General features: G+C 43.0%; 4 protein-coding genes and 2 long non-coding RNA genes across 9 annotated transcripts; 3 read left to right on the forward strand and 3 right to left on the reverse strand.

Moving 5' to 3' along the window:
* Positions 1-45: 45 nt before the first annotated feature.
* LOC114861863 (uncharacterized) lies at positions 46-1,796 on the reverse strand. Its single transcript, XM_029161529.3, has 6 exons — positions 1,600-1,796; positions 1,440-1,512; positions 1,221-1,366; positions 1,086-1,140; positions 515-582; positions 46-446 (listed from the first exon to the last, which is right to left on the reverse strand). The coding sequence occupies exons 1-6, from the start codon at positions 1,771-1,773 to the stop codon at positions 249-251; spliced, it is 714 nt and encodes a 237-aa protein (XP_029017362.1). The 5' UTR covers positions 1,774-1,796; the 3' UTR covers positions 46-248.
* A 164-nt stretch (positions 1,797-1,960) lies between these two features.
* Positions 1,961-3,973, forward strand: LOC114861836 (uncharacterized). Its single transcript, XM_029161490.2, has 7 exons — positions 1,961-2,392; positions 2,477-2,621; positions 2,702-3,000; positions 3,099-3,306; positions 3,395-3,511; positions 3,605-3,736; positions 3,833-3,973. Exons 1-7 carry the CDS (start codon positions 2,073-2,075, stop codon positions 3,905-3,907), a joined length of 1,296 nt encoding a protein of 431 aa, XP_029017323.1. The 5' UTR covers positions 1,961-2,072; the 3' UTR covers positions 3,908-3,973.
* LOC129602916 (uncharacterized) lies at positions 3,905-6,127 on the forward strand. 4 transcript variants are annotated; one of them, XM_029161514.3, is made up of 5 exons: positions 3,905-4,036; positions 4,125-4,363; positions 4,455-4,673; positions 4,780-4,848; positions 5,988-6,123. In XM_029161514.3, exons 1-5 carry the CDS (start codon positions 3,936-3,938, stop codon positions 6,080-6,082), a joined length of 723 nt encoding a protein of 240 aa, XP_029017347.1. In that variant the 5' UTR covers positions 3,905-3,935; the 3' UTR covers positions 6,083-6,123. The 4 variants fall into 4 exon arrangements, 1 of the variants encoding a protein (XP_029017347.1); XR_008695740.1 differs by lacking the exons at positions 3,905-4,036; positions 4,125-4,363; positions 4,455-4,673; positions 4,780-4,848 and adding exons at positions 4,855-5,027; positions 5,141-5,278; positions 5,422-5,517; positions 5,606-5,720 and having other exon boundaries at positions 5,988-6,127; XR_008695739.1 differs by lacking the exons at positions 3,905-4,036; positions 4,125-4,363; positions 4,455-4,673; positions 4,780-4,848 and adding exons at positions 4,855-5,027; positions 5,141-5,278; positions 5,422-5,720 and having other exon boundaries at positions 5,988-6,127.
* Positions 5,973-7,039, reverse strand: LOC114861878 (uncharacterized). The gene is made up of 4 exons (XR_003786890.3): positions 7,000-7,039; positions 6,754-6,777; positions 6,210-6,302; positions 5,973-6,111 (listed from the first exon to the last, which is right to left on the reverse strand). It is a non-coding gene; the product is annotated as an uncharacterized LOC114861878 (long non-coding RNA).
* Positions 7,040-11,863: 4,824 nt separating this feature from the next.
* Positions 11,864-12,598, reverse strand: LOC129604674 (uncharacterized). Its single transcript, XR_008695754.1, has 2 exons — positions 12,038-12,598; positions 11,864-11,920 (listed from the first exon to the last, which is right to left on the reverse strand). It is a non-coding gene; the product is annotated as an uncharacterized LOC129604674 (long non-coding RNA).
* A 5,408-nt stretch (positions 12,599-18,006) lies between these two features.
* LOC114846236 (kinesin-like protein KIF11-B) lies at positions 18,007-21,174 on the forward strand. The gene is made up of 9 exons (XM_029135087.3): positions 18,007-18,146; positions 18,470-19,476; positions 19,622-19,757; positions 19,829-20,001; positions 20,082-20,207; positions 20,307-20,462; positions 20,573-20,700; positions 20,799-20,959; positions 21,035-21,174. Exons 2-9 carry the CDS (start codon positions 19,360-19,362, stop codon positions 21,172-21,174), a joined length of 1,137 nt encoding a protein of 378 aa, XP_028990920.2. The 5' UTR covers positions 18,007-18,146; positions 18,470-19,359.
* Positions 21,175-21,928: the final 754 nt, after the last annotated feature.

Genomic DNA, 21,928 nt, shown 5'->3' on the forward strand with positions numbered 1-21,928 from the left:
AATTCCCAGCTCACATTTAAATAAAGTGTCAAAAATAAAAAAAGCTGGACATATATAAACTTTATTTCACTCACATGCAGTAAATGATCTGGTACCAATGAAAGGAACCAGACGCCGGTTCTCTGTCACTGATGTGTGTTTGGCTTAGGTGTAATTAATTCAGGCCTTAAAAAAGAAAAGTGCAAGAATTCTTAACCACAGCTTTTCATGCATTAAGTCCATTGTATTCCAGTCCTACAGCGATGTTATTACGGACACCCCTCTTCGTCGGCTCGTTTCCGGTAGCAGTCTGCCTCTTCCACAGCTCTCTTTCTTGGCTGCCTGGTCTTTGCGGCGGCGCCCGACTGGCCATACACCTCTCTGCGAACCTCCAGCGTGGCGTCGCTCGTCTTTATGCTGAGGATCTGACGTAGGCCTTGGGCTTGTTCCTGCAGCGTGCTGATTGACTGCACAGAAGACGTCAGGACTCAATAAAATGTCAATAAAAAAGAAAGTAAGTCATGTGATGCGTTACCTTTACGATCTGAATGGCTGATTCCACCATCGCAGGAGCTTCAGCTGACAAACTATTCATGACCCGCTCTGGTGAAACGTAAACACAAAGGAAGAAGATGTGTGACCACTTAACGTAAATCATGTCTAGTTTACTTTATATCTTTTAATGACAGTTTGGTAATTACAACTTTTTGACCCTCACTGCACATCAATGATAGAAACTCCTGCATCACTGTATGATACAGATTGAATTATGAACCGTAGCTAGAATCAGTCTGCATCTAAAGCAGTTCACTGGACCTCAGGCTCTCGTGCATTTCAATTTAGGGTTGATGAAACTTTCGACTGTCCAGCTTAAAGTGAGAAGTGGAGTTTCTGAATAAACACAAGCAAGACGCTGTGCAGGGTCACACAGCCGATTGCTATGTCGTGTCTTTAGCACCATTGTGCAGAGGACGTTAATTATTTTATGCTGATGTGTGGATGTAAACACATTGATCACAGCCACAGTTAAACATTGTTTCCATCCTTTTCCATAAACTGCAGCAGCGTTAAACGGCTCAGGACCCTTCCAGGTTTACGTTCTCTACCTTGATCAAGGTCTTTAGGCGCCTCCTCAGCCTTGTATTTGTGCTGATACAGCTCCTGAAACACACAGCAGAGCGCAGCTGCACTGTTTCACGTCTTCATTTGCATTTCTTTATATTTCACTCACTGACACTCACCATCAGTCTGCGTTCGGCTTTGATGGAGTGGACCACGTGGGGCAGGATCCGTTTGGGGAATGTGCGGCGCCGCCTTGTGGTCTCAAGGATGGTGTCGTCCAGCAGACTCTCCAGGTCGAAAGCCTCTTCGAGAGCCTCGTCCTCAACTGAGACCGGCGACAGACGCAGCGTTCAGCACGAGGCGTTACGGACCGAGGCGGCTCATTCGGCGCCACTCACCTTCAGCATCAGGCGCCTCGTCCCACGTCTGTCCCTTCACCAGCACATTGGCCCAAACAGCGGCCTCGAAGTTCTGCACATGCGCAAACGAGTCATTGCTTCAGCAAACAGCTCCCGTTAAACGCGTCAAAGAGCCACTGATCTGACAGCAACAACCCACCGCTTCCAGCTCCTCCAGTAGCACGCGCTTCGTGTCCGCCGCCATGTCCGTCTGTCCGTCCAGAACCGTCTTCAAAAGCTCCTTGTAGCGATTCATCTGCTCGACCACTTGTTTCTTGGACTTTATTTGAACCCTTTTCTCCTGGTCCGTGTCTGCGCTCAGACCAGACTCCATATTTGCCGCCAACTGTGTTTATATTTGTAACGCATGCGCAGATTGTATTTGTGGCATCTTCCGGGTCCGACAGCTAAACTTTCCCGTAGAGAAACATGATGATGGCACCGGTTGGCAGCTGTGTTAGATGCGTTTAAAAAGCCAATGTAAACAAGATTAAGATGCGTGATTTAAAGTGTCCATCATTCAAGCAGTGTTTGAAAGCTAAAGATTAATTTATTAAAACAGATATTCTAATCATTTAGACTATTCTGACCTATAGACTTTGCACACAGAGTTCTCCCAACAGAAAAGAAAGCATGAAGACCTGGACCCGCACCCAGCGCAATTGGGACTATATGGACTTGCGCAGCATGATTCCAGACCAGGTCTCCAGGTGGACCGTGGTCAGAAACTTGAGGGAAAGGGGTTTTTTTGTGTCTGGTGCGCCCTCCGACCAGGATATTGAGGAGGCAGCGGCCATTCAAGAGGATGCAACCAGGGCAACTGTTTCTACTACCACTCCTCCTAACCCTCCCACTCCTACTACGGAAGCAGTGCCTGCAGTGGGCAAAAGCACTGGGGCATCAGAGTCATCAGAATCAGATGGGGTTGACTCTGGGGATTCAACATGGCAAAAGTAAGTGTATAGGTCGATTTTAAAACCTGACCATAAATTGTTTAGATTACTAATTTTCAATGTCCTTTTTTTGTTTATTTGCAGCCCATCTGGTCCAGAGCCTTATGGAGTACAGGTCAACATGCAAAAATTGGGACTCTACGACAAGTTTCCAGCTGAGACCAGAGTACGCCAACAATTCAAAGCCCATTTGTCAACTGAGCTGGATATCCCAAACTGCCAGCAAGAAGTAAGTTTAATCCTTTCAGTAGAGACAGTCATTCCCCCCACAGCTCGAGATGTCTGAGCTACAACCTTCTTCTGTTACAGGTTGATAACGTGTCTCGGATGTTGAGATACATACAGCTGACCGGGAATGACGTTGACATGGGCTTCCTCCTGAAAAGCACAGAAACCAGAGACTTCATTCAGGCTCTACGGAATGCCAATCTTAAGCCTGCCACTATTTTGAACTATATTAAAAATATGATACGCTTCGTGTCATTCCTAAGCATCAGGGAACTCGGGGACAAGAAGTTCAAAAGTGACTGTTCAGGGTACATCCAGTTCTTGAATGTCATCCGGAAGCCAGTGGCAAAGTCCCACAGCAAGACTGTGTGTTCAACAAGGTAAGAATTTGACTAACAAATTACTGACGATGGGCCATTTCACAATTTTTCTATTTATATATCTTAACTATTAACTATTATCATCTGTCTCATTCTAGGTACCATTGTTACATTCAAGGTCAAAAGACACTTGGTGACTGTCGGGCCATTCTGCGTGTATGCAAGAAGGACATGCTTGGTCTGTTTGCTAGGTACCAGCAAAAAGACTATGTAGCAACAGACGAAAACACGTTGTTCCGCTACTACTGCGAGGCCATCTTTGTCTTTGGACACTTTCAGAGGCCAGGTGCCGTTGAGGGGTTAACTGTAAGTTATCTCTGCACAGAACATTTATTAAGTCTCACTCTGACTTCTCTGGTGTGTCTAACATGTGCCTGTTTTTTTTTTTATTCAGGTCATTGAATGGCTGGACAAAAAACATGTAAACGGCAGAGTATGTTTTGGCATCAGTGAGCACAAAACGTCTGCCACTCAAGTAGTTACAGTTGCAATGAACATGGAGGATGCGGCTGTAAGTGTCCTGACTAAAATGGATCAGCACTACTAAAAAAACTTTGCACATGAATCCATGTTAAACTTTTGCTGCCATGTCTTGTACCTGCAGATGCTGGATGCCTATTTTGAGTATGTGCGCCCGACTTGCCTAAAGGAAGATGTGGATGACAAGGGGAAATTGTTCCTCAATTCAACCGGACGACCAATTTCCAGTGTCTCCAATGACCCGCTTTCATGCCCAGTAAGTTATATTTGTTAAACTAATGGATAAGGACAGTTCTAATTCTTAGTAGTAGTTAGGTAGTAGGTCAGATCCTGACATATTTTTACATTACAGCTACAAGCTGCCAATCGTCACCAGCCAGGAGATCAGGCGAGTGTTGGAAACCTCAGTTTCCACAATGCTAAGTGAGGAACAGAAGACCCAGGTAGTGCGCTATATGGCACATTCCAACCAAGTGGCAAATGAGCATTACCGTATGAAAACCCTGGAGAATGCAGTGACCACTGCCAACTTGCTGGCTGCCATAGGAGGAGACAGGTCAGTAACTGGAATCACATTTCAAAGATTTGTGACTTATATTTGGGCACGTTTTTAAGTTTCTCTTGATTTAAATGGCTTTTTATAGCAGCCCTGATGAAGAGCCTGCCAGGAAAAAGAGGAGAGGGGAGAGCAGCAGCACCAGCACCAGCAGCAGCAGTAAGGAGCAGAGGAGCTTTTCAGAGTTCTTAGAAGAGTTCCCTCTGTCGCTGAATGGACAGCCTCCTACTAAGGGACAACGCATTAAGGCTGGTTTTCCAGAAGATCGTACTTTCTACGATAAGTGGAGGGCTGCCCAGTTTGGTATGCGGGAGTCACACCTTTTATGTAAGTCGATTTGAAAGACAGCCTCAAAGACAGACAAATACCACATGTGAAAAATAGAAACATTTGAATTTACACCTCCATGTTTTGACAGCGCAATGCTACAGACGGCAACCAACACTGACCAAGGTGGCCAGAATGATTGAGATGGAGGGTTGGACTGCCAATCATCCATTGCCACAACAGATTTTGGAAAAATGGCAGCCACCAAAAAAGACAGACATGGAAACAGACACAGACCTGATGCAGAGAATTGAGCGGCAGAAATGGTCTGGTGTTGCCATCAGATACTTTGATGACAAACAAGGAGATGGTAAGAACACTTTTCATTCATTGGGAACTGTAATTGACCACCAACAATGACGTAATATCAGTGGAATGATGGTGATACTAACAAAAGTAATGTTTTCTTTTAACAGGAGTTGTGGCCACCAAAAGTTTCTCAAAGGGCTCAATAATATGTGACTACCATGGAGAACTTATCTCTGGTGAGGAAGGTGAAGCCATCTTAAAGGCCACACCACAGGACACAATGGGATATTTATTTTTCTTCATGGCCGATGGAAAACGCTTGTGCATTAACGCACAGCCAAGCCACTGCAAATGCCACCCATCCCTAGAAACTTTTGGACGTAAACTTAATCATTCACTTGTGGTGACATTTTGTGTAAGTGCCATAAAGTAGCACACACATAAGTAAGTTCACAGCAGTTTGCATTGGGACACTTCTGTGCTCATTTTAGGTCTCTCTCTCTCTCTCTCTCTCTCTCTCTCTAAAAGATGCGCACACACACACACACACACATACACAGGTGAATGACTGGCTGGACAGGAAGTCTGTTGCAGAAGGTGTCTGCATCCAGCACTGTCCCGCATCACAGCAGAGCATCACACTGACAAGTGGTGTCTGAGGGCCAAGTGAGTGTGCCATTGCCATTACTACACTAAAGTCTTTATCAGAAGCTGTGATTGCGTGCAGTTGTAAAAATATGGCTGTGTTATAGCCATGCTCTCTGGCATTTACACCTACCTAACTGCGCTGCCAACCCCTTAATCCTCAGGTTACTTCAGCCCAAGTCTGGGGGGACTGGTGCAGCTTCAGCATTAGACTCACTAATGGGACAAGCTAAATATGATTATTAAAATGTTATCTTCAGGTAGCTGGAACCTTGCATTACAAATTTCAATAGGAGAATTAGACTCCACCATTACCCAATTCTTTCTACCTTTGCACTTGATCTTCAGCTCTCTGGTGTCGACAGCATCCATGTCCATACAAGACTGCGATGCTTTCTGCAAGGCCTTCACCGTGTCATTAAATGTGGCATTCAGCTGTGGCATCGAACCGGTTAAATTCTAAGTAAGCACTTTTAAGGGTGGACACTGATAATCTGGGACTGCAGTCAGAGATTAGTTTCTGTAGTGCTCAGTTAGACTTTAATGGTGTGGTGCTGTTGTGAGTTGCTCACTCCTTTTTGTCTTTATTACATTTACTCAAAAAACAAATCACATCTAGGAAGATTGTGGGGTAAAAAGAAGGGAAAAACATTCAAACCAAAACTTTGAAGTATAGATGAAATGTGATGGATGTATGCCAATGTTTTGCTTGTTCATCTCCATCTTACAGGCAGTCTGGCCCACCTCATGAAGCCAGAGTCCAGCTGGCATTGGACAAGGAGACAACATGGACTACCAACAGACCTCTTGTCCAAGATGTTCTGAGGGCCTGGGTTCCACCACCAGAACGAAAGCTGAAAGACACCAAATCCATCGTGACTTTTATTACAGAAGTGGAAAGGCCTGGCTTTAAAATATTTTGGATTAGCAAAAGGAAAGGGTAGGCACTCACGTTTGATGCATTGTTGTCATCTTTTAAGGAGAGTCAATAGATCATAAGTGACTTCATTTGTCTTTTTGTTTTCTCCTTTGTTAATTTCTGAAGCTGAAGGAAGACAGAGGGAACAGTCGGGATACCTTTTTTTTTCAAGCATTGTGCATATGACATGTGCATCCCCCTGCACATGTCATTTTGCAACACCAGCAATTAATCAATTTTCCAGACGGGCGGCGAGAGGCTGTGCTGTTTGTTGCAGGAGAGACCTGGTGAAGAGCTGCTGTGTCCTTTCGAGTGGAAGGACACGATCTACAGTGGCTTGACAACGCAGTCTGTCTAACTAATCGTAATACTGATGATGGTAATAAAAAATATCTTGCAATAATCTCTTTGTTCTTGTTGTGTGATGTTATTGGAAACAATTGTTTCTCTCCTATCCTCATTGGCTTATGATTTATCCTATGCTATGTTTTGTCTTTCATATGTTTTACGTAGGTCCAATTATGTATTTATGTATCTGTATCATGAGCAGAACCTGTGTCCACTTGTGTGCGCTCACCATCTGACAACGTTTACTCAGGGCCTGTGGAGGTAAAATGTACATGAAACAGGGACACCTGAGCTATTTACAACACTCTGCAGTGAGCCTGTCACATGATTCCAGGGCAGATATTATGATATTGGTAAAACCAGAAGTTTAAAAAAAAACAAGTTAAAAAAAGAGTATTAAAGATGCCCTTGGGACTGGTCTCATCACAAGTTTACAATATAAGAGTCTATAATAATAGGTTTTTGTTAATAAAACCATTTGGAAGGACAGTGTCCAGATGGGTGCTGGCCGGCCTGCATCTCCAGGGGTGTTGACCTCCTACATTTTCCCTGATTGGATAGTTTAGAACAGAGCTCTTCTTTAGACTTAAGCAACTAACTTCTCTATATGCTAAGCTTTTTGTCATTCAACAATAGACAAGTGAGGAAAGCAAAGCCACTGCTGTAAGTTCCAGTTAACTTAACTTTGTTTCTGTTGTCATTCTTTAATTTTTTCTGTTAGTGTTTACTATAGTTCTGTGTTTTTGTCATGTATTAGCTTATATCACTTGCTGTTTACTGTATTGTTCTCATCTTTAAAATGTAATTGTATTATTTTTATTTAAAATTAGGCTTATTCTGTCTCTAATTGAAGGTGATCATGAGCTTGTTTAAAGAAGTTGCAGAGGAAAACTCAGAAAACTTACTCTTAGAGAGGGATCGCTTTCCTTCTGCAGAGGCTTTTCTCCAGGACAACAATGCTATAATTCCTTTTCACAGTTGCACCCTCCAGGACTACAGTGTGGACTTCGATATTGATGGTTTTGTCATAGTCTTAGATGGATTCACACACATCCTTTCTTTGGTCCACCGAATGCATCTCCAAATCCCGAATAAACATCCTTTAAAGAATTACTACCACATCCTAAAGAAGCACTTTGATCTTCAGAAAACCAGCCAAATCTTCCGCAAGAACCTGACCTATTGCCATGGCCGTGTAATTGGTACTCTGGATGGTGGCCCCTTTTTAAACATTGTAGGGATTCCAACTGACGAGCTGACAGGCAGCCACATCTGCAATAATCTTACTGCTACTGCTGCTATTAAAGATAAGATCAATGACTTCATCAGTGGTGTGTCTGAAGCTTTGCGATCTCTGGCTCCATGTGACATGGCTCGACAGAGTGTGCAGAAGAACAGCATGCACAATTTGGACAGTTTTGACATCCTTCCCAAGGATCACCTTTTCATCATGCACCTGCTGGATCAAAGTCTGATGAAAACTAGGGAGTGGGGAGCCTACAAATTGGTGGTTGTTATCAGCCAATTTGGCCAGAAGAGCCCCGATACCTTCCATTTGTCTGACTTTGTTGCTCCCATTGGTGTTTCCTCTTACTCAGTTCATGTTGCTTGCACTGTGCGGTCAACGCATCCAGACATTCATCTTTTGTGGTCCCGTTGTGGTTTGGAGAGTGTAGTCGGAGGTCGTGGTAGATTGTTTCCCACCCTGGGAATGCGGGAGTGTGTCAACTACCAGACGGCTCTGGATGGCCATCTTTTTGTGCTTTCCCCAATCTTAGCCAGTGTTTTCAAGACAACATATGTTGGTGGTACGATAAACTTTCTGCAGCTGTACGTTGACTCTCCCCATACTCACATTTCCCAACCCTTCTGTCAGACTTGGGCAGGCGTCGGACCCACATGCAAGGTGGGGCACTAAAAACCTTCCACATCTACTCCACTCATCACCTGCCAGTCCTTTAGTTGTCAGTAGATCAGTAGGCTTAAGTTGTGCTTGATGATCTTATTACTGTATGTGCGTGTTTATGTGTGTGGCTGTGTTTGTGGGATGCCTACAGCATCTGTATGTATACTACTATTTCCACAAATATTTGGATTTGTAGACAAACAGCCTCACACTGCTTGTGCATTTTTTTGTTAGATAGTAATGGACACTGAGGCTGGACTGTCACTGAAGCAGTCAGATTGATCTGTAGATTTCTATTCCTGACCCACCATTGTTTGTGTGTGTGTTTGTTTCAACACTGAATGTAGAAACAGGCGTGGAGTGATTTTGGCGGAAAGATTGATAGTGAGGTGTGGAAGGCAAGTATAATGCACTCGTGTCGATGAGTCTGCATTTAAAGCAGTTTTACTACGTTATTATATATATTTTCTAGGGGATCCCAAAGTTCCAGTCTTGTATCAGGTAGAGCGCACAAGAAATGGTCGCAGTTTCACAGTGCGCTCAGTCAAGGCCATCCAGCATGGACAGCCCATACTGATTTGCCAGGCATCTTTCCAAATGATTCAGCCAAGTCCTCTTGAGCATCAGTTCACCATGCCTGTTGTCCCCCAACCTGAAGACCTCTCTACTGTGGAGGAGCTTATTCGTATTCATCTCAGGTTGAATGAACATTTATTTGATTAATAACCTTTTTTGTTTTTACACTGACTACTAGTAAGGTCATGCTCATTCATGCTATTTATACTAATAGCACACTAGCCAACAATAACAATATAATTGGCATACTGTATGTGTCTACTGGCAGTGGTGGAATTGTACAGTAGAATGCTTATTTAGTGATTAACAAGCCAACCAAATCAGCTTCGCTGTTGGCACGCTTATTAGTTAACGACAGAACCTGGACCTAACATATACCCCTTTGGGTGGCAAAATTAAGCCCTCTAGTTAAGAGAACACTCTCAGACTGAGGGGGTTTTCTTCACCCTCTGTGTGTGTGTGTGTGTGTGTGTGTGTGTGTACAACTGACAGTCCTTAATTATCCACTGTATTTCCTTGTATTTTACAGCAAACCAGACCTGGCAGAGAAATTGAGACAAGGCCTTAACAAACTGCTGGCAAATGAGGTCCCTATAGAGATAAAACCAGTTCAACCAAAGCTCTTCTCCAATTTCTTTAAAGCAGTGCCAAAAAAGCTGTTTTGGGTACGAGCACGTGGATATATTGGTAAATGTTTTTTAAATTATTTTGCCTTTAAATGCATGCATTTGACAGCATCCATATGTACACTGCACTATATTAGTTTTAAAGGGCTCCCTAAATGCCAACCTACAGTCAAAATTCAGTGTCTCTCACACTGTTGGTACAAAGTATATAATGTACCTAACATATTATGTTTAGTGGTACATTTAAATTCTGTGTTGATCTAGGTGAAGGCAACATGAAACTGCATTGCTGCGTTGCAGCATATGTATCAGACTATGCATTCTTGGACACAGCACTGCTGCCATCTCCTAAATATAGGGCCCAGTTCTCAGCCTCTTTGGATCATGCCATGTGGTTCCACACCACTTTCCGCAGCGATGAGTGGATGCTTTATGAGTGTGAGAGTCCATGGGCAGGTAACTGTACTGTTTTGTTTGTATGCACTTTTCTTTTATGTTTTTGTAGTACTTTAAAGTCATTAGACTTGCATTCACATGCACTTGCAGTTACATTTAGAAGTTTAAAATAACTTACCTTACCACTTATAACTTATGTTTTTGCCACCTGATGCAGGTCCAAATTGCAGTATTTCTACTGCTGTGACCTATCAACAAGATTGACCCTTTGCTTGAATGACCTCAAGCAAAGTGTCATGGATTGGTTTGACAAGTAAAATGCAAAGACACAGACAAACTAATACTGAACACACACAAAACAGGGTTTACATAGACAATTCAAGCAACACCTGTTACACAGACCAAACTTAATACAGTACTGCCCCAAAAGAAGAAAAGGTGGGGTAAAACAAACTAGGCAAGTCAAAAAATTAGCTTCTGCAGGTTTGGTGTCCAATATGTAACAGACACGTGATGGTCTTGACAAAGGTTCAGACAAAAATGAAAATCTTTTACACACAGCTTTGCCTAACATGGTTTGTGTTGCTTTACAGGGGGCTGTAGAGGACTTGTTCAGGGCCGCTTGTGGAGAAGAGATGGGGTGCTGGCTGTCTCATGTTCCCAGGAGGGGGTCTTGAGAGTAAAATTAAGCAAACTATAAGCACACTTAATTTACTAGTTATTATAATTGTATAATTATAGTAATAATTTGTAAACAGATATGAATGTAATAATTTTTGGTTATATCCATTTTTTGAAAAATGTAAATGTTAATTTTATTTCCAGTGAATAAACAATTGGTAATTTTAACTAAACAATTTGGGTTTATTAATTGAGGGTTATCTCAAATCAAAAATATGCTTTTCACGTTTATACATTCCTGTGTAAACTTTACATAGCTGCCATCAAGCTGAAGAAGGAGTCCTATCAGGTCTGGATGATGGGTACCAACGGGCCACACGTGCTGCAGCCCTTGCCTTTGCGGAGGCAAAAACTTGGGCCTGGGAGGAGTTCGGGGAGGCCATGGAGGAGGACTATCGTTCCGCTCAAAGTGATTCTGGCAAACTGTTCAACGCCTCAGGAGGGGGAAGCAGTTCTCCACCAACTCTGTTTTCAGAGGAGGTGGACAGCTGTTGACCTTGACTGGGGATGTTATCGGACAATGGAGGGAGTCGTGGTTTCAGCTTTAAAACAAACCTGGTGCCCCAACTTCGAGGTATATTAATGTTTCGGCATTAATATCAAACTATTAATAATTTGAATCCGCTACAATGTTTAATATGTAATTGTATAAGATAAAAAATATTACATTTTCAATCTATTTATTTATTACTCTAACTTATAAACCACACACATGCATGCAGGCACACGAATTGACAGGCGTCCCCTTTGTATTCATCCGGGCTTGGGACCGGCGCAGTGGGTCATTGGGTTGTGACTTGTGTGGCTACATTAGACACAGACAAACATTTAAAAACAGGCAAGCAGATGCACGCACACAGGTAGGTACTGACGCACACAAACAAACACTCTTTTTTTCACACAGGAAAAAAAAAATAAACATATGCACACAGACAAACAGACACATAAACAAAAGCACACCCAAATAACACAAAATTATTAACATTATAAGTAAAACACTTTGTTTTTTAATGGACTTTTTTATGATTTGCATACAAATAAAATTATTTGCAACAGCAAAACGACAGGTAAAATTAATTAGTGTGGAACAGAGCTTTCATGACAAAAGTCTCAAACAGGTGAGTTCCATCAGCAGTACGATTTGCTGTTGCTCCTTGAGAAAAAAAACTTGTTCTTGCGCTACCGCTTGCTCTGTGGAAGCGTCAGGTGAGCTAAAAGAGAAAACAATATTAACAAATAATCAAATCTCTTACAGTTACTATGAGATTAATACTAATACTGCTACATAAATCATTATACAAATACAGTTAAGCCACGGTGCTTCTTACCACTCTGCTGCATTAGTGCTTTCTTCTCGTCATTCGACAGCAAGTCCTGGTGGTGGGATACACAGCCCTGACCAGTCAGTGCCTGGCATTTCTCATCAAACATCTGTTTGTGATGTGGACGAACAAACTGGTAGAAGCCTGAGACATCAAATGAGACAGAACAGGAATGACTACTAAATCAGCCGATGACTGCATCTAACGACCGGCACCTGATGGAGGAGCGCAGGTGGACGTGGTCTAGAGCCTTTAAAGCACAGGTGTCCAGCTCCAGTCCTTAAAGGGGCTACTGTCTGGAAAAGCCAACTGACACCTGATCATGGTAATCATCCCTGCTAGTTTTGGAAAACTAGTTGGAAATCCCTACAACTAGCAGGGATGATTACCATGATCAGGATCATGTCTTCTATCCATTAATGTCCCATCATCGTCTGCTCGCTAGGACACGCTCTCCCGTTCCGTCCGAGGCAGGGAGCCGCTGTGACTAGGTGCGTTGGGCTCCACCGGCCACTAGAGGGCGCTGTTGACCGTGAACGACGACGTGACGCAACAGGAGCGCGCTTCTCCTGAAGAGCGCCCCCTGGTGGCTCAGCAGTGTAGTACCAGCTCCTTGTGTAAATATTGTAATAGTCATGCCGTGGTTTAACCTAGTCTTCTTAAAGCACCAAAACGATGTTTTAGTGTTTATGCATAGGTTTCTAACATTACAGCTTATAATGGTCATGTTTTGATGCCAAGCTACTGTAAGACAGCTCAATACACACAAAAAGCACAGTTGCAAATTCTGTGGTTTAAACTTTTGTTCTTATGGCCTGAAAAGCTCCAAAACAACGTTTTAGTGATTCTGCATTGGTTTCTAACATTACAGCCTATAATGGTCATGCCATGGTTTAAACTAGTCTTCTAATGGCCTGAAAAGCTTCAAAACGATGTTTTAGTGATTCTGCATTGGTTTCTAACATTACAGCCTATAATGATCATGCCGTGGTTTAAACTAGTCTTCTAATGGCCTGAAAAGCTTCAAAACGATGTTTTAGTGATTCTGCATTGGTTTCTAACATTACGGCTTATAATGATCCTGTTCTGATGCCAAGCTACTGTAAGACAGCTCAATACACCCTAAAAGCACAATTGCAAGTGGCGTGGTTTAAACTAGTTTTCTTATGGCTTGAAAAGCTCCAAAACAATGTTTTAGAGATTCTGCATTGGTTTCTAACATTACAGCTTATAATGGTCATACCGTGGTTTAACCTTGTCTTCTTATGGCCTAAAAAACTCCAAAACGATGTTTTAGTGTTTATGCATAGGTTTCTAACATTACAGCTTATAATAGTCATGTTTTGATGCCGAGCTACTGTAAGACAGCTCAATACACACAAAAAGCACAGTTGCAAATGCTGGGGTTTAAACTTTTGTTCTTATGGCCTAAAAAGGTCCAAATCAATGTTTTAGTGTTTCTGCATTGGTTTCTAACATTACAGCCTATAATGGTCATGCCATGGTTTAAACTAGTCTTCTAATGGCCTGAAAAGCTTCAAAACGATGTTTTAGTGATTCTGCATTGGTTTCTAACATTACAGCTTATAATAGACATGTTCTGATGCCAAGCTACTGTATGACAGCTCAATACACCCTAAAAGCACAGTTGCAAATGCTTTGGTTTAAACTTTAGTTCTTATGGTCCAAAACAATGTTTTAGTGTTTCTGCATTGGATTCTAACAATACAGCTATGGGGTGCCAAATGTAAAAGTAGCATCTATAACTAGTTTTCTCACATTTAACTAAATGACACAACATGTTTTCTCACATTTAGTTAAATGTGCAAAAGTCTAAATGTAAATGTTAAATATAAATGTAAATGTTAAATATAAATGTAAATGTTAAATCTAAATGTTAAATGTTAAATGTAAATGTTAAATGTAAATGTTAAATGTTAAATGTAAATGTTAAATGTTAAATGTAAATGTTAAATATAAATGAAAAGCTCCAAAACGATGTTACATATTCGTAGTCACACATAATCTTCTACATCTGGCTGCCATAGTGGTTTCTGTGGTTAGCTTTGTAATAAGCTTAGTGTTCAATGCGCTGTCAGCACTGGGAATTGGTAAGAAATGTTTGAAATGTGCAATACTGGATTATTAAGACACACCGCTATGTCATAACCCTTTACAATGTGACTTAATACTTTCATTGTATCTTCCTAATAGGTCCTTATTTAACCACTACATCCAATGTGTCTGCTATGTTTGACACTGAGATCACACCTTCAGGCTGAATCGCAACGGCCTCCTCATTGGTAAGTATTTTCAAGTATTTCTTACGAATTCTCACATAAACATCATATCAGCAAAGCCTGATTACACTAATTACACTAATGATGCATTAGAAGTTGTAAAAGTTATGAATATATAATTCAAATAATTATGAACACCATTAACAATGTGTGAGAGATACTACTAATAAAAATACACCAGAACAGCCTGAATAATCATTTAAAAATGATTCACCTTCTTTTCTCAGCTGTGCTGTTGGCTTCATCCTGTGTGCTGTTTGTCATGAGGATTGCTTTAGTGATCTGGAGACATATAAAACAACCGCTCTATCAAGACGTCAGTCCTGAAACTATGGAACCAATGGAGTTTGCAGAGAAGCAGAAAAAGATATTTCACTAAAAATTCTTCAGAACCTGTTATGGCACAACAAAAGTGATGGATGATGTCACACAATATACATGTACAGCATTATTTTAATAATCATAGGGACAAATATTCACTTTTGTATGATGGTATGAATTGTTTAGTTTGGGTTTTTAAAACACACTGCTGTAGTTTGTATAGTTTTATTGAATATATAAATGCATTATTATTATTGTTATTCTACAGTAACTTTATATTTCTCATTCTGTCGTATTGTTTTCTTTTTTGCTTTTGTATGAGCTGTTTAATTGTGATCCAGCAGATGAATGAACAACGTGTTTCTACAGCAAAAGTCTGTAAAAAAAAGCCTGGACAATTTCATTATCAAGATATTGTTGAAAAAAGGTGTTGAACGATACAAAGTGAAGTTTGAGTGTTTTTTTCACTATAGTGTCATATTATAGTAAATTATCCTTGACAATGTTAAAGAATGCAACCGCAATTGCGGTGTCAGTGTATTGCTGAGCAAATGAATTAGAGCCGGCTTCCACCTATAGGGGGCAGTCACGCCAATCGCCCGCTAAACATCTAGATCAGTCCTAGTCGAAGAAGAAAAAACATCCTGAGACGTTGACGTATATCTACGACTGCGGTCATTATTTCCCAGACCTGTATATTTCAGGCTGCACGGTCAAGACAAACGTACTTTTTTTCTCACCCACAAAAAACTGCACAAGGCAGACATTTCCTGTTCCCTGTACGAAGGACTTCTAGAAAGGTTACTGTTAGAATGTCAAGACCTAGACTTTGGATTGACGCCTGCCACGTGGTTGGTTGCTAGGTGACTGTTGCTTGAGATCGGAAACGGAGGTGTAGCCCATCCATCCATCCATTTTCTTAACCGCTTACTCCCTAGTGCGGGGTCACGGGGGTGCTGGAGCCTATCCCAGCTGGCTACGGGCGAGAGGCAGGGTACACCCTGGACAGGTCGCCAGTCCATCGCAGGGCAACACATAGACAGACAACCATTCACTCACACACTCACACCTACGGGCAATGGAGAGAAGCCAATCAACCTAATGCACGTCTTTGGACTGTGGGAGGAAGCCGGAGAACCCGGAGAGAACCGGAGGTGTAGCATTATTGTTAAAATAGGTACTAAACTAAGGTCAGCTGAATGGAGACAAAGTATCTTACACTGGTAAGTTAATGCCTCCATGTATTTATTCTTGTTGTTTTACCCAAGACGACGAAGTACACAAATATTAATAGCAGCCACCTCTGAGGGCGGTACTCCAACGAATGATAGCCAATGTTCAGTTAGCTGCACCATCTCTAAAGTCACATTTGCTAAACGATGAATTTATTCACAGTCCTTCTTTATAAACACTAAGTAAAATGATATTCAATCTAAACACCCTCCTATCGCCATCATTTAGCGTAACAGTGGACTACACTTACTGCGAACACGAAATACATGATATTGTGATGTTCATAATATTGTTCAATAATAATTTTTGGGCGTAAGAGTTCGAGTTGGTCAAAGTCATGCTTTTAGACAGTGCTTTATCTTCAATTTACATTCTGTCATACATTTCCAACATGACGGCAGTAAAAACTGTTTTTTAAAACGTTAATGTTGTTAATTAAAAGACCGACTTGTGCCCTAAACAACTTTTTACAAGTGAGAGCATTATTAAAGTGAAAATGTTAGCTAACTGATTTACAAGGTTAATAAACTAAATTGCTCCATTGAGAGTATGAACTTTACTCTTATTATACCCTTCTTATTTCTAGAAGAGACCCAGGAGGAAGCTCTGCTACCTCACTAACAAGAAAAGGTACACACGATGATGTTAAATATTCACGTGTTAGTATAGAAATGTTTGATTCATATATTATCCCAGGAATTTTTTTTCTTTCATTGTTGTTTAAACTAATTTCATGTTTTCAGTTCATCCAAACAATGGAAAGACAAATTGTCATTAGAAGACATTGATGGAATGTTTGATGACTTGGGTGAGTTGAGTATTTTTGCTTTAACTCTCGTGTCGTCATCTAGAGGTCTGCTAGCCTGCTGTTGAACAATATTGTTATTCAAACTGTTAAAAGAGCGAGTGGGAGTTGAAAGTGTTTCCCTCCTCCTCAGGAAGGACCTGGAGCACCCCCTCTGCCGGAGGCTTCGAAACAATTCCTGTATGGCCGCTATGGTGTCTGTGTGTCTGGAGCAAATCCTGTGGAAGCGAATGATTTGTGACTTCACTATGCCTCTGAAGGTATGTTTTGGATGGTTTTGTGGAGAAGAGCATGCGTGTCTGTTGTCTTAAAGTAGACTTTAGTCCACATGATCTTCTCCCCAGCTGTTGTAGGTGCAAAAAATACTGTTGTGTCCAGAAAGATAACATGCTCTGCGTGTAATGTGTACTGCAACTTAATGGAGGGTTGTTTAATGTGTGACAAAGAAAGTGCCGACATGAGGAAGAAGAGAGACGCACAGTTGGAGGAAGAAGCACAACGCCTGAAGGAGGAGGTCGAGAAACTGAGGGGGGAGATGGAGAAGCTGGAGGAGTCACAGAAACACTGGGAGGAGAGGAAAGAGGAGGACATAAAGGAAGAGGAGATGGACGAGGAGAAGAGGAAGGAACGCGAGGAGGAGAAGCGGAGGGAGGAGGTGGAGGAGATCCGGAGGGAGCACAAGAGGGAGATACAGAATCTGGTGTCGGAGTACAGCAGCGCCCAGACGAACCTGCAGGCTCGAATAGTGGCCCTGGAGAACGAGTGAGTGGAGGTTGGAGCACGGTGTATTTGGTAAGGTGTGTTCCAGCACTGAGGCGTGTGCGTGTGCGTGTGTGTGTGTGTGTGTGTGTGTGTGTGTGTGTGTGTGTGTGTGTGTGTGTGTGTGTGTGTGCGTGCGTGTGTATGCATGCCTGTGTGTGTGTGTGTGTGTGCGTGTGCGTGCGTGCGTGTGTGTGCGTGTGTGTGTGTGTGTGTGTGTGTGTGTGTGTGAGCTCCCTGGGTCTGACCTGCCACTTCATGTAACACAACTCCTATACCATCTGTAACATGTGGCTCTGCTCTCCCACAGAAGCGCGGGGAGTCGCCCCCGCGCGTCACCAGCATTCCCGGCGGCGGCGGCGGCGGCTACGACAGGAGCGTCTTCCTGCCCCACTCCTCGTCATCCTCCTCTTCCTCCTCCTCCGTCCAGCAGCACTCCTCCTCCACCCTCCCCCAACAGTCCTCCTCCCATCCTCAGGCCGCCCCGCACTACTCCACCTCCTCCCTTCTGCACAAGCACACGTCCCTCTCCCTCGGCCAGCATTCCTCCCCCTCCCGCCCCGCCCGGGCCCGGACGTCCTGCATCCCCCCGACCCCCGCGCCCACTGCCCCGCCGCCCGTCGGCGCAGACGGGCATCCGATACGTGTACCCCTCCTGCCAGGAGCCCCATGCACATCTACAGGCCCAGTCAATCAGGTGTGGAGTCCACACACTCTGAATACAGATTCAAGACATTAATCAAACTAAGTTTGATTAATATGTAACTAGAACAGTTTTCTTCTAGACCAAATGTTTTCTATTTATGTTGTTGCCTTGTCCTGTTTAAATATAAATGGATGTTAGACTTTATTGAGTCTGTTCACTAATGAGGCTGCTGTGATGGACCATTTAAAGCACTGGTTCAGATCAGAGATTAGAAAAACGTTTGTGCCATTGTATATCATTTCTTCCCAGTTCTTACACCGACAACCAGTAACTCCCTAACTTTTCCTTCGGTGGTTCTTCTCTGTGTTCTGCAGGGGTCCATTCCTGGAGCCAAGGGGGACAGAGGGCCTGAAGCAGGAGTGGTTCACCAAATACTTCTCCTTTTGAGCACAAGCACATTACGCAGCAGGTGCAAGTGCATCTCTTCATACATGTCATTGCTTCTTCTACATCTGTTTGCTCAGACACACACACACACACACACACACACAGACGTATGGGCTCATCACCAGCAAGCCCACCTCGAACATTGCCTCAAAGCTCAACCAAAAAGTGCTTCTCAGACACATGCCTGACCTCTTCTCAGCCGGATCTTGTTTGTATAGTTTGGAATGTCTCCATATGTTCTTTTATTTATACCAGTCTTCCTTTTTTGAAACCCAAACGTTTGCTCTGATCTCATCCCACGATTTCTTGCAGGCATATGTGCATTTGTTGAGTCCCGTCATGTGTCTCCTGGGTTATGGAAGCATTCCACATGTTCAATCAAGATCCTCGTCAGAACAGACACACACGTCTCACCATACCAAAATTAAGCTTCTCTCAATGCAAAAATGTATAATAATTTTAATGAACAAATTGAATAAAATATTTTGTTTTTCACTGTTTTGTTTTGTTTTGTTTTGTTCCAGGTCTCTGCTCTCACGAGCAGAGACCTGGAACAAACTAAAGAGAAGCTAAGCCAGGAGGAGTTTGTCTGCTCGGAGCTGGCGTCGGTGCAGGAGACGCTGTACAACACAGCTGGACAGGTTCAGACACCTTCTCCCATGCTCAGACTTTAATCCCGTCTCTCATTACACTCTTTGTTTCATTCTCTACTTGATCCTGGTGACTGGTTCACATCTCTTACATGCTGCAGCTTTAATAAAACCTTGGATCTTTCAAGCGCTCGTTTTTCATAGATGAATCCACCGTTGATCTGAAAATGAGAATATTAACCCTCTGTTCCTTTTATTTGGTCCATTATCAGCTGCTGAGTACAGTCGACGCCAGCACCAGTGATGTCTCTGGTCTCCATGAGAAGCTGGACAGAAAGAACAAGGTCACATTCTGACACCAGCAGGCTTCTACACTGGACTGACAGTATTTTGCCCAGACCACAAAGGCCTAGTTAACACTGATGAAACAATCTTTAACGCATTATCATGATTTCAGTTCAATTATAACACAACCTTGTGTTATTTCAGGTGGAGCAGCACAACAATCAGATCCAGCAGAGTTTTGCAGAGAGGATGGATGCAGCGTTCAGCAACATGCAGCGCTGCATTCAGCAGCAAGGAATTAAACACCATGAAATGCTGAGCAGCTGCTCGCAGGCCGTTGGTAAGAACAGATCTCTGCAGGGTTTGAAGCTACAGGATGGTTGTAACATAAGGAAGCTTGTCTTTTCCCAGACCGTTTGCTCCTGACTAACGAGTCCTCCCTGAAAGAAGCCGTGGCCACCGTGGAGTCGGTCCTCGAACGAGTCGGGCAGCTGGTGGCTGTGTCTGTGTCTGGCTTTCAGGTGAAGGTGCAGGAGCAGCGCATGGTGTGTCAGCAGGACAAGCACACTCTGCTGGAGCTGCTGGTGAGGACTGGGCAGCCTTAAATCCAAGTCGGCACAACCACAGTCGACTGCTGTGCTTGATTTGACTTGTTTGTTTGTAGGAAGAGCATCGACAGGATATGGAGGAGCTCCTGGTGGATCAGAGTTTGATGAGTTTATCAGCTGTTAAGGAACTGAACCAGACTCTGAGGGCCTCAGTGGAGACGCAGCGAGCTCTGGCTGATCAGGTCAGTTTAACCAGATTTGTAGATTACACCTTCATCTTGTTTAAGATGTGAGTGTTGAACCACTTTGATGCAGAGTGAAACTTCCGCTTCTCCTCTCAGGTGGAGGGGATGAAGGAGTCTGGCGTGTTCCTCAGCGGCTTGGTGCAGGACCTGGCAGGGCTGCATGACGTCGCTGTGCAGGGTCTGACAGCTCTGCAGAGTGAACACGACCAGCTGGCCGAGCAGATCAGACGAGCTCAGGAGAGACACGAGACGGTGAGACCTGCCCTGAGAGGAGTCAGACATGAGCTTCCGTGTGAACACGCCTGTAAAGGTCAGCACAAAAGTTTCCAGTCGATTTGGTCTAAACTTAGTCCTTATTGCAGGGTATGAAGCGAACCATGGACCAAATCAACCTGCTGCTCCTGGAGGCTCAGAAGAACTACGCTGATCTGCACACGAGCGCTACAGCTCTACAGAAACCTGTGCAGAGCACCCAGCACCACCTCAGCAGGTGAGCAGCATAGCACCAGTTTGAAATGCCGGAAGTGAATTATCCAGCTCTATATGTAAAGTCCCATCGAGACGCCTGCTTATTTGTGACTCATGCAGCGGCCTCAGCACAGTCAAGCATCAGGCCTCGACGCAGGCGGACCTCCTCTCCTCCACCTTCTCCTACCTCTCTTCCTCACTGCGTCTGAACGCTGACGAGAGCCGCCAGACGCTGGAGGAGATGGCCGGCAGCACCTCCTACCTCCACAGCACCGTGTCCGGTACAACAACCCATCTCTCTCTTTGCATTCAAAGCTCAGTCCGTGCTTGGTAATAACGAGGCATCATCACTGCAGTTCTGGTGGAGCGTGAGAGCGTCAGCTCTGCTGAGAAGGACGGCGGTAGAGAACCTGATGTAGAGAACGTCATATCCCCCCCTTCTACATATTCACCACCCGCTCAGAAGAACAAAACCACAAGGTCATTATCTTACTAAGAAGTATTTTACATTAAATAAATATACTGTCATTTTAAGTATTTTTATAGTGTTAAGTATAAGTACTGTAGTATTTTTATAGTGTTTTCTTTTTTGAGAGCTCACCAGTTCAGTACTTTGATCTACTCACCTGTTGGTTTAAATATCATAGAAGTTGCAGTAACTGACATGAATTATGTATTTGGCTGTTGTTTTATTAAACATCCACTGGCGCTCTGTGTACTTCAAAGCCCTAATTGGAACATTAAGATGCCTTGGCATTTATAAAATTGAGTTATATTAGTGTTGCTGGAACTCAGCAGCTTTGCAGGGGTGAAGCTGCTTTTACAAAACAGAATAAGCCTCAATTTTCCCGCCTTTCGTCTCCATGACAACGGCGCAGCTGCAGTAGATGACTGAGCTCAGAAACAGTTTAACTGACAGGTCATACTACTAGTAGACACAGATTATCCACACACACAGAAGACATATACACATGCACAACTAAGATTTAAATAATTGTTTATAGTGCTGCAACAAGAATTGTAATATATTGTTATATCTCAATATGAATTATTTTTTTTATATTAAGTACTTTTTTTGTTATACAGAATTATAAGTGAGATACATTTGATGTAGCTGCTTCAACCACTTGCAGGAAAATGCAGAAACAAAGTGTCATCTGTGGAACAGTTAACATTAAGGACGGTTTGTCTGTTGCAACCATGTTTGGCCTTTGGCTGATGACTTTGTCATGTCGAATATTACATTTAAC

This window comes from Betta splendens, chromosome 1 (assembly GCF_900634795.4).
Source record: "Betta splendens chromosome 1, fBetSpl5.4, whole genome shotgun sequence".
Classification (NCBI taxonomy): domain Eukaryota; kingdom Metazoa; phylum Chordata; class Actinopteri; order Anabantiformes; family Osphronemidae; genus Betta; species Betta splendens.